The sequence below is a fragment of the Ciconia boyciana genome, chromosome 2 (assembly GCF_034638445.1).
Source record: "Ciconia boyciana chromosome 2, ASM3463844v1, whole genome shotgun sequence".
NCBI lineage: Eukaryota > Metazoa > Chordata > Aves > Ciconiiformes > Ciconiidae > Ciconia > Ciconia boyciana.
In genome coordinates, this window is record NC_132935.1 from 53,329,107 (window position 1) to 53,340,825 (window position 11,719).

Here is an 11,719-nt window from a genome sequence, read left to right on the forward strand (position 1 = left end):
TAGTCCAGTCTTCTGTTCCATTCAACCGCCATTATCTATCTGCCTGTCTTACAGGCTCCTAATCGTGAGAATTAGCAGTCGTAACTCCTGTTATCACACCAGTTGTCAGAAAGTTGGGCTTTAGCTAAGAGATAAGTGACTCTTACAAAATGCTTGGCTTATATACTAACAAAGAAATACTCAGAGAAGAGTCAGTTTGTTTTGACCGAGTATACCTAGAAACAGAGGGAGTTTCAGAGAGAGTATTCCTAGAGAGCATACCTAACAGAGAGAGTATACCTAAAATATTTTCAGATATGTACCACGTTGGGAGCAGAATGAGGTTTGGCGCACAGACTTGGGCAGCTGCTTGGGACAGCGCCCTGTCAGGGGCTCAGGCCCCGCGGCCGCGGAGGACTTCCAGCGTAAGCTGGAAGTTTACAAGGGCAGCAAAGGAACGGTCACGGGCCACCCGCCTCAGCGCGGCCGTCGGGCTTTCTTAAGCCCCGCCTGACCTCCCCACGGCCCCTCCGGCCGTGCGGCGCGGCACACAGCCCGGCCCCGGTGCCGCAGCTGCTCCCCCCGCGACGGAGGCAGGAGGCGGCGCTGAGGGGCCCTGGGCGAAGGGAGAGCGGCGGCCGGGCGGGGAGGGAAGGGGAAGGGGAAGGGAGGGAGGAGGCGGTGGCGGCCTCGCTCCGCCCGCCCCTCGGCGCCGCTTGGCGGGAAAGGCCAGGCTTTGGCGGCCTCGGAGGAGAGGCGGCTGGCGGGAGGGGGATACCCGGGTAGCCGCAGCCCACCCCGGCCCGCAGGGAGCTGCCCCGGGCGCCTCTCGCCCGCCATGCCTGCCAAGGGGGAGCAGCCGAGCGCGGCGGCCGCTGGCCCGGAGGCCGGGGAGCCGCAGTACCTGTGGCAGGTCCGGCACATCCTGCAGTACGGCCACCGGAAAGAGGATCGCACCGGCACCGGCACCATCTCCGTCTTCGGCATGCAGGCGCGGTACAGCCTGAGAGGTTGGCACCCGCGGCCCCCGCCCCGGCCCTCTGCCCCTGCCCGCCGCGGCTGCAGCGGTCGCCTCCCTGCGCCGGGGGGGGAGGGACGCCATCTTCTTCCCGCGCTGTCCGGCTCCCGCCCGCTGAGAGCGAGGCCTCCCCCCGCTCAGGGCCGGGGCTCGGACCCGCTGCAGGGGCCTGTGGAGGCGTTTGGTTCTGTACCGTCAGCTCCTTCGCCCTCTCCCTGCCCGCCAGCCTGCGGCAGCTCGGACCCCTCTTCTCCCTCGGCCCAACAGCCAGGCCTGGCCCGGCCCCACAGCTGTCACCTGGTGAAAAAAAGGATAAGATCTTGAGATAGGCCGTCCTGATCCTTCCTACCATTCAAGCATAGTAGGAAGGATGGTTTGTGAAATAGATTTGCCAATAATTTTATCTTAAGCTTCTGCTTTCTGTTGCGAATACGTATACCTATGTCCATATGCTGCACCGCAGTGTCCTCATGGCAGAGTTCATCAAAAGTCCCCACGGATAATTCATCTTCCTCCTCTGTCCAGGAAAATAAAAGTCAGGTTCTTGTCTTCCTTGATCCGAATATGAGAATTACACATCCTTTACCAACTTGTTACTTCATATCCAAACCCCTGAATACCAGATGGTGGCATTACTCTCTATGTGGAGAAAAACCTAAGTTGGGTCACCCTGACAAATCACTGGCCACCTCTGACACTCTGAAACTCTTTTTCAGATCAGTTTCCCCTGCTAACAACGAAGAGGGTATTCTGGAAAGGAGTGCTGGAGGAGCTGCTGTGGTTCATCAAGGTTTAGTATTTGGATGTTTCTGTGGGTGGTGTGGCTGAGAGTGGTATCAATGGAACGAACTAGTGTGGAGTGGATTAAGGAATCTGGGGTAACTGCAGATGCTTCTGTTCGTACGACAGAACAGAAGTGCAGCCACTGAATATTTTGACTACATGCGTAAGGCCGTTATCTTCAAGACATTCTGTGCGTTTTAGTGGAGACTATTGCATTGTTACCAATCAGAAGAGTTCTTCTTCTGTTTCTTTTTAAGAGAAATAGTCTGAAATAGTGAGGGCTTTTGACTATTTGCCTATACCCCACAGCTATAAAGCCTAGTACAGTCTCTTTTATTAGTGTTTGAATAAGAAATAATAATATGAAGTATATTGTAGGCAATTTAATGATCTGCTTTTTAATATTGAGATAGCTTTTATTGATTTGAACAGAAACAAGCAGTGCAGACCACAGGTGAAGTAAGACTGATGTAAACACTAGGCTTTTCAGTAGCAAAAACCTGAGATCTAATAGAGCTAATAGCTGTAGTTAGAGTTTTAAAATTCAACTGTAGATAATACATTACAATGTAAGTGTTCCTTTATATGTTGTGACATTGTGCAGGTATGGGAAAGTGTACCTAACCATTTGCTAGATAGCAGGACTCAAATACACATTCATTTTTTTTAAGTATCTTTTTTTCAAATATAAAAGACTAGGCACTCCCCAAAACAGAACACTTTCTATGCTGGATTTTTGAGTGTGCTGATTTGGACATGTTGCAGAAATCAGTGAGATTTCTCTGGGTCATTTTGTCATATTTGTCATTTTAACAAAAGGATTTTTAAGACCTTAAGCTCATTATAGGTGGCTTGGCAAAGACAATGCCTAGGCTGTACATTTTTTGTTTGTCTACTTCTGTCCATCTGTAAAGTAAAATCTTCTTCTCTGCAAATGTGCCTATGAAATGATATATCACAGTTGTCCTTGAGACTGTACTGTTTGTGCATTCACAAAGTTAGAAGAATCCTGCATTAAATAACAGCGGCATGGCACTTCAAACTTCATCCTAGTGTGTTGCTCATAAGTTTTATTCTGTCCATGTGCAAGAACCTCATCCAGTACATTAATCAGACTGTTCATCCTTTATAAGTGGAGAAATACTGTGGACTAGCAAAGCTTAATACAGCTGTTTCAAATCATGTCCTCTGTGTTGGGACTAGGATGTAGACTTCTTACTGTCTGTGTTTTTTAGGGTTCTACAAATGCCAAAGAGCTCTCTGCAAAGGGTGTGAAGATTTGGGATGCTAATGGGTCACGTGAGTTCCTGGATAAGCAGGGTTTCAGGACCAGAGAGGAGGGGGATTTGGGACCAGTTTATGGTTTTCAGTGGAGGCACTTTGGAGCAGAATACAAAGATATGCACACAGGTAATCACATACAAATACAATCTTGATTGCTTAGTGAGATGACTATGACACCTCACTTCCAGAATACCAGTGCAGGGTCCTAATTTCCATGATACAATTGTACTGATGTTAGTGCACGACATTCACTGGAGACTGTGGAAGAGAAAGATTTTTCCATTCTGCAGCTGCAACAAAGTAGGATGTATCCATAGCTGATGATACTGTGGATAGAATAGCTGTAACAAGTTATGATGTGATGCAGTACCTGTTGGTATTATTTTCAGTGGAACTGGTTCATTAAACTTACTCTGAAGTGTCTTGATGCCTCTTTTCTAAGTCACTGAAGGAGAGGATGTACAAGATGTTTAGAGAACTGCCATTAAAAAAGAGTCATAAAAGATTGTCGTATTTGGTTGGTGTGATATGTAACTCGGAATAACAACATGGTTAATTATGTTTTTTCCTCTTGTTTTTTTGTCAATACAGTTTCAAATTAAAGTTCACATTAGTTACAGATATTAGACTTAGTATTGGCATGTTGACCGCTGGCAGAATACAGTTTTATACTAACACAAATGATGCAAATTGTGAACTGACACGTCTAAAAACTTACTAAAATGTTTCAGCATTCTTGAACTTAAAAGGTCCGAGGCATAACATAGCTTGGAAAAAATGAACAAGATAAATTCCCATAGGTTTCATTACTAATAGATTTCCTTAAAATGCATTACTAATAGATAGGTAATTAGCTTCAGGAACTAACATAACCATTTGAAAAGGCTTCTGGCACAGTATTGCTGGCAGAAGAATTCCCTGAGATGCTAATTATATATTACTACTTTGTTTGCCAGCTTGGGTCTCCCTGTAACCATAATTTGGTGTTGCTTTGCAATAAGAGTTATTAGAAAAAATTAGTTACCAGCCATGCTGATTCACTGGCATGAGTCAGACCAATGAGTAACAACTAATGACTCTTTTATTCTGGAACCCATTCTAATGTTCAGTTAATTTCAGTGAATTTCTTATATAACTGGTATTGAGCCTAAAAATCAGCCTGCGAGCGTCACTGGGTGTAATGTAATATCCTGTGCTATACATGATTAAAGTTCCCTTCTGGCACTTAATGCTATGGAAATTTAGTTTTCATACATGACCTTGTGAGTGCTAGATGGATGCGTTTATTCATCTGTCAAAAACTTTCTCCTTTTGAGCATGCAAAGAATGCCAGCACCCCATGTTACTGGTCTGGGCATAATGTTTGTTTGTTTGTTTGTTTATTTATTTGTTTGTTGGTTGGTTTGTTTTTTTGTTTTGTTTTGTTTAAGAAGGAGCACTGTAGCATGCAAGTTTAACATCTGGAAAGGCATCTTAATCTAGAAATGCAATGAGCGAATTAGTTTAAATACCATGAGTGACTAGGTGGTAACATCTTGCCCATTCCTGTACAGCTTTTGTCCTATTTAGGTAACAAGTCATCATGAATGACAAAGTAACATGCGTTGTCCAGCTAATTTTTTTGTATTGCAACTTTTGTTTCCTGGGATGTAGTGTTTATGCAGACTTCTTATTTGGTCTTAAAAAATGTCTAAGTGTTGAGGCTTGGAATAAAGTGTTCTAAATAGGAATGGTCCTATTTCAGTGGGTGCTAAAGGTACTCAAAGCACACAAAAGAGATGGAGGGACACATGAAAATACCATCATGAGAATTTCACAAGCCTTGGAGCACCCTAAGGAAGACCAAGAATAGCCTACATTTGCAGGGTGCCAACTGATAAATTTAATCACTTTCAAAGTTACACTAAAATCTTCAGAGGTTGTCATTTGGGTATCACTGTTCAGTGGGATGTGGGCTGGGCTTTAAAAAAAAAATCGTGACTTGAAACTATCTGGCTTAGATCTTATTTGGTATCTTTCTTCAGATTACTCCAACCAAGGAGTTGATCAGTTGCAAAAAGTGATTGAAACGATCAAAACCAATCCAGATGACAGAAGAATCATTATGTGTGCTTGGAATCCTAAAGGTATTGAACAGCAGAGTTTAAGTGAATGCAGTTGCACGTTATCTTCCTGTATGCTAAACTATGTTCTAATCCTGTGTCAACAGTCAGTTCCATTTGGTGTCCTTGCTTATTCTTTATAAAACTACCAGGAATGCAGTAAAAATGGCCAGGGATTATAAGCTTGGTTCTCCTTCTACTTAATTCTCATGTTCAGACCTCAAAAATTTTGAATGAGTACTTCAAAGTTTTTCTCTCCAGGTTAAAGTGAGGGATATACCTGGCTACCAGTGTCTTTGACATACGGTCTCTGTTCAAAGACAGCAATTCTTATTTTAAAAAGGTTAAAAAAAAACAAAACCAAAAAAGAGTATACTGAAGCAGTGTGTCTGTTTTTCAGTCATATCATAAATTGTAAACTTACCAAAAAAACTTAAAACTAGAGAACAAAAGTATTATTTGTGTTGTAATCTCCTCCTTGAACATAGGTTGTCTAGATATCCATTCACTCTGTATGGCTACTTCTAAATAAGAGCTAGTGCCAGAGAATGTTTAACTTCAGCAGCAGTAGATCTGTGCACAAAAAAAAAATATCACCCAGCATTTTCCACTCGTGTCTCTGAAAGGGGATTCCACATGCTGTTGCTGTTATTTTTAAGGTTAAACATTCTCAGATCTCAGGAGATACCTGGTTAAAGTTTTCCTTACCTAGCTGTAAATGCACTATCTGTACTTTTAAGTGTAGATAAACACTCAAAAGATCTTTTGTTTTCTGATTATTTTTTTATTGCTCATTACTTTTATATCTCAACAAGCAATAAAGGCACGTTGCAATGGGAAAAGAGTAAGATGAAGCAGTTGGAAGTCACTTTAGGGTACATGCTTAATTTTACTCATAATGTCTTCCTTTAGGGAAATCAACTGTCTCACCGAGGTGAGTAAAACTAAACTGCTGGGCAGCATTATGGCATAAATCTGTTCTGTGGAATATCTGTTTATGACTTTTCTGGTCATACAGCCCAGGAGACAGCTTGTCATGACCCAGACTTAATTGCTTAGGCAGCAGGTGCTTTTAAACAAGAGAAAAAGCAACAGAATGATAGTGGAGTTGGATTTTTGCTCTCTATTGTATCTCATTAAACGCTTGTTCAGGTTTTGCATCATCTGCATTTATAACACACTAATGCTGTCATGATTTTTTTTCCCCCCCTCCTTCCTGTACTGCAATTCCTAGATATTTCTCTGATGGCTTTGCCTCCATGCCATGCCCTTTGCCAGTTCTATGTTCTAAATGGTGAATTGTCTTGCCAACTCTATCAGAGGTCTGGAGATATGGGACTAGGAGTGCCTTTCAATATTGCCAGCTATTCACTGCTCACATACATGATTGCCCATGTCACAGGGCTAAAGGTAGGCTATTTAATCATTTTGCTTAATCTTGTCTGAGAAGTGAGGGACTAAAAGATAAGACTCCTCGTGTCATGTCCAAGAAAAACTGGAATGAACATACTGTTCAAAATCTTGCTGAAATATGTGTAAGAAAGGGCCCCATGAATTTCATGTGAATTGTCTCTGGTCTGTATGGACAGTTAGGATCAGCAATGTAAGAATTCTTAAATTCAGGTCAAACAGACAGATGATCCTCCAGGTCTTTTTAACTGAACATGTCAAAACTGATCTGTGCCACTAGTCTACTTCTTAGAAGTCTGAACTGAGCACTTGTCCTTATGGGATAATAACATACAAGTGATTAAATTTTGTAGCATGTGTTTTTTATTGGAAGCGAACAGTAGCTCAGCGGTTGCTGTCAAGGTTCCAATTTGGATATTCTGCCCACCTAACTTCCAGCTATAATTTCAGCTGGGTATTTTTTTCATTTCCTACTGTAGATGATTATGTAGAGTGGTAGTATGTGCTCAGATAGCTACTGCCCTGACTCCAGAGCTGTCTTTTGTAATTTGGGAGAGTAATTTAAATGCACCACAATCTTGTACAAGTGAAACCCCCTTTTCTTTAGAGTATGTAAAAAAATTATACTAGCAAGGCCATTTTGGCCTGATCCTCCTGCTACCAGCAACATGAAGGGGAACTTAAAATAGGGAAGTAGGGAAGAATCGGACTTCACAGTAATTGCAGACATACTTAAGAAATTAGGCCAAGGCACTAGAAAAAGTGAAGCTTAACATTATGTCCATAAAGCAGCTGTAGCTGCTTAGCCACTTCCTCTCACAGCTTTGGTGGCTTTTAGCACAATGTATCCGAGGGCTGATCTACATTTGTCAGAGGCCAGTAAAATAGCCGATAAAACTTACCTAATTTAAATTAGATTGTTCAGGGGCTGCTAAGTCACAGAACTTGCAAGCTTGCAAAACCCATCTGGATGCTTGATAAGTGCTTTGGGTTTAGCCTGTGACTGACACCTCCACTGCCACAAACGACATTGTTTAGTAGTGGGTAAGGCAACTAGTTTGAAACCAGCTTTGGCAAGTCCTACTTATTAGAAGTGGAGTGGAAAAGCTGGATGTCACTGCCCCATGTGTTTCCATCTTGGTGAGCAGATCAGTAGTGCTCCATTCATTTACTGAAGCTATTATCCTAGCAGGATTTAAAAAATATTTTTTTTTGTAAGCTAGTGGAAATTTCATTATATTTTTCCTTAATTATGCATTTAGTCTGGGAAGATAGTGTCCTTCAAAGCTTGCAAGGATGTCTTGATAATCCAGTCCAGTACAGAAGCTGCAATTCCACACTAGATGTACGATGCTAAGAATCAATACTGTAAACATTGTAATGTTTTGCTTTCTTGAAACCTGACTATTGAAGACCACATGTATTCTCTTTTCTCTTCAGCCTGGAGAGTTCATACACACATTAGGAGATGCTCACATATATCTGAATCATGTGGAACCTCTAAAAGTTCAAGTAAGTACTTATTCTGTATTCTTGTATCCTGTTACCTTCCACAATGCTTATCCAATACAAAGTTATCTTGGTATTATGAATATCCTTTTGCAAATATTAATTTATGTGGCTTTTCTTCTCATTTCTACCCTAATAATTGTAGTACCTTAACCTCTGTTCAACTGAGGTTGCAAACAGAAATACAATACAAACATGATTGAAATGTACATCGGTGTACTATTCTAGAACCGTTAGAGATCCAGAATCTGTACCCTACTTTTGACTTCATAATTCCAAAACCTTAGAAAACCATTCCGCCTAATACAGATAAACACAAAATAAAATGTCTTTGTAGTATATCAGGAAAGGATAACTTACCAATTCACAGACTTAATCAGTATTACTATTTGGCTGAATAAGGCTATATTTTCTTCAGGAAGTAATTTATTGCAGTAGGAGCAAATCAGAATTTTATTTGATTGGACTTAGCTTGGACTGAATGTACTCACTGTTTGTATGGTTCAAAACCATTCAGAGAACTAGTTATTGGTTCAGACCCGAATGTTCCTGTGAGAAGCTGCAGCACATTTGATGCACATCTGGGTCAGAATTTCCAATTTAGTTTCCTCTGGAAGGAATCTAATCTGTAACCACCAGAATTGCTCTATAAACTGAAAATGCTTGCAGTGCATCTGGATGATCAGGGAATCCACTTTCAAATTATGCTACTGCTCCCTATCAAAATACTAAAGTAGATTCCACCTAACTGTATTATAATTTTCTGTCTTTTTTTTTTTTTGAGTATAAGTCTTCTTGGGGAGGAGGGAAAATCTACATAGTGTAATCTGAATTGAGATTAATGAGATTTAATTTATAACACAAAATCTCTGCCTTCAAATATTAGTTTTATACAATAAGCTTGTTTTTATTTCAGCTTCAGAGGGAGCCAAGACCTTTCCCCAAACTCAGAATTCTTCGTAAGGTTGAAGACATCAGTGACTTTAAGGCAGAAGACTTTCAGATTGAAGATTATAATCCTCATCCACCTATTAAAATGGAGATGGCTGTTTAATGCTCTAAACCAGCTTCTATTAATGTGGGTATGTACCTAAAGCTACTTAGCTTTCTCTGTACTTCAAGTTATGAGGTTTTCATATACTTCAAAAGATACATACTTTGTTATTGAAAAAGAAAAGAAACAGATACTAGTGGATCAGTACTGCCTTCGCTACTGAACTGTAGTCATACAGAACATGATTATTTATTCCAGCTGTACTACGCAGATGCTAACCCAGTTTTAAGTTGTTCGTGAGATAGTTTTCTACACATTGTTTCAGTTACCAGTGGCCACTTCCGTTACCATTCAGTTACAATGTGCGAGTAACACTTGCTTACATGCTTCATTTAGTACTGAAAATAAGAACTTTGATGTATGATAGAGGATTCCTTCAAGGTTGTAGAAGTCTTTAAATATGTTCTAAAGAGTGTATGTTTAATAAAGCTGTTTTAAAAAAAATCTTCTGGAAGAGATGATGCATATTTAATTTTAGTATGTTTGTTTATAGTTAGTAGTAAATAAGAGTTGGAAAGCAAGGGTAAATTCTGTTTTACTTTAGGATCTTGGAGGGTGAAATATAGCAAGGAAGAACAAACTCAGACTTCCCATGGTCTTCATAAATGAACCAGCAGGAAGACAAAAGATCTTAATGGAGCCTTGTCTGAAACGCAATCTCTGCATAACATCTCTGTATCAGCATTTTTTTTTTATTCCCCAACCCTACATGAATTATGAATTTGATACAAATCAAACAGACCTGTAGTTAAACAGAGGCTACCAGATAGTATTAGTAATAATCTGTCTATCATAGTTTAAAACCAGATCCCACAAACATACAGACTAATTTTGCAGCCTGGAGCAGTAAAAGAGATAGTAGTGTTTGTAGGATGGGGGCTTATTAATTAATTCTTAGCAGAATTCAGCTTTCATCTCTCTTTATCCTTGCAACTTCTGCAGTAACTTCAGTCCTTATAAAATTCCTCTTCAGGAATTCAATTGTGAATAGATCTATGGTTAATATTCAGACATAGCATATTCAATACATATTTGAACACATGGAGAAATGTGTAGTAATTTTTTGATTAATTTTTGAAGTCAATAAACTGGTAAATGCCATTATAAAATTGTACAATTTGAGATCATTCTAAGAATTTAATAAACAGCGTGCTTTTATTCCATTCATTCAGGGGCCTGCATAAGAGGACCATTTCATCTTTCTTAAACCAAACTGATCATAACTTTCAAAAGCATATTTTGCATCAGAATTATTTGCAAATATAATTAGACTGTTCTTCATTATACTGATCACTGATCTTCGGACTAAATTTTTTGTAGCGCCATGTCACGTGCTCAAAAAATAAGTAGTTGTTCTTTTTTCCTGACATTTAGCCCAACACAACAAAGTTGCAGAAAAAGGATGTCATTACCTTTTGTAAGTACATCAAATGTAAATAAGCCATTGCTTATTAGAAAGGTTCTCCTCAGTATCTGCTGTAGTCCATCCTTCCTGAACAGAGATGATCTGACTGTGTTCTGTTTCAGCTGAGATCATATGAGAAACTTGATACATGGAAGGATCAAACCTATCTTTTTCTGAGGCTGCATTAAATGGACATCCAGCAGCCAACCTGTAGTTAAACACACCTTCTTTCAAATTACTGAACTCACAGATAGCAGCAGTATTCTCATTACCAGACCTGAAAGCCATGTCACATGCTCCTTCTAATAAATTTCATCTCAGCTCTACTAGTCTTACATTTTAAAGTCACCTAGTTTGGATATTCCAGGTGTCATCTGCATTAATGATACCTCCTAGCTGTAGGTTGTCAGCAACTTCTTACCATGTGCATATTTTTGTAAGTTAAAGGTTCTTGAGTGTATTTACAGACCTATAAAGTACAAGAAAACAGTTTAGGTTGCAAATTCACTTAACACTTAGCAAGTTAAGTTCCTTTTGCTGGAAACCACTTTATGTAACACATCAGATAAGGTAGAATCTGCAGGGCATTTTAACAAGTGTAGCCAGAGAGGATGTGAAACAAAATGTTGGCCTCAGGGCTTGACTAGTGGGAATTAGCAGTCTCAGTGAAGTTAACCAGGACAGGAATACCCAGCCAAGAGAAGACTTTAGAATGGGAATCATTTACTTCCTTTCATAAATTAAAGAGGAGTTAGTCCAATGAGAAGGAAAATTTTAAAAACCCTTTTTAAGTGTTACCTTTATGAAACATGACAAATGGGCTATTCTCACATAGGTGTATGGACATACATAGCATGCTTAAACAGACCAATATATATAGCTCTGGAAGAGCTACTGCTTTTCAGTATAGGAATTAACTACAACTTCACTGTTCCCCTTTATCAGCACAATTTACTACCAATAGCAGTGGTTGAAATGAAGCTTGTACCTTGAAGTCCAAGAAGGTTTATGCTGCTCAAAAGATCAGAAAGATGTAAAAAGCAGACTTTACACAGCAGACTTTAATGTGAATAAAAGTGAAAATACACATATTTTAAATTAATAGGTATGAGACTTCTATGATTTCAAGCAAAAAATATGAATATTCAAAGCATTTGAATATCGAGACTTAACCA

The 11,719-nt window shown here is 40.0% G+C and overlaps 1 protein-coding gene across 1 annotated transcript; it reads left to right on the plus strand.

Annotated features, from left to right (window-relative positions):
- Positions 1-658: 658 nt before the first annotated feature.
- Positions 659-10,231, plus strand: TYMS (thymidylate synthetase). Its single transcript, XM_072852668.1, has 8 exons — positions 659-989; positions 1,714-1,787; positions 3,016-3,190; positions 5,089-5,190; positions 6,401-6,576; positions 8,017-8,088; positions 9,002-9,167; positions 9,684-10,231. Exons 1-7 carry the CDS (start codon positions 818-820, stop codon positions 9,137-9,139), a joined length of 909 nt encoding a protein of 302 aa, XP_072708769.1. The 5' UTR covers positions 659-817; the 3' UTR covers positions 9,140-9,167; positions 9,684-10,231.
- The last annotated feature ends 1,488 nt before the right edge of the window (positions 10,232-11,719 follow it).

Coding starts and splice junctions, on each gene's coding strand:
- TYMS (XM_072852668.1), top strand. CDS start 818: ATGCCTGCCAAGGGGGAGCAGCCGAGCGCGGCGGCCGCTGGCCCGGAG. Junction 990..1,713: donor GGCGCGGTACAGCCTGAGAG/GTTGGCACCCGC, acceptor ACTCTTTTTCAG/ATCAGTTTCCCCTGCTAACA. Junction 3,191..5,088: donor ATACAAAGATATGCACACAG/GTAATCACATAC, acceptor ATCTTTCTTCAG/ATTACTCCAACCAAGGAGTT.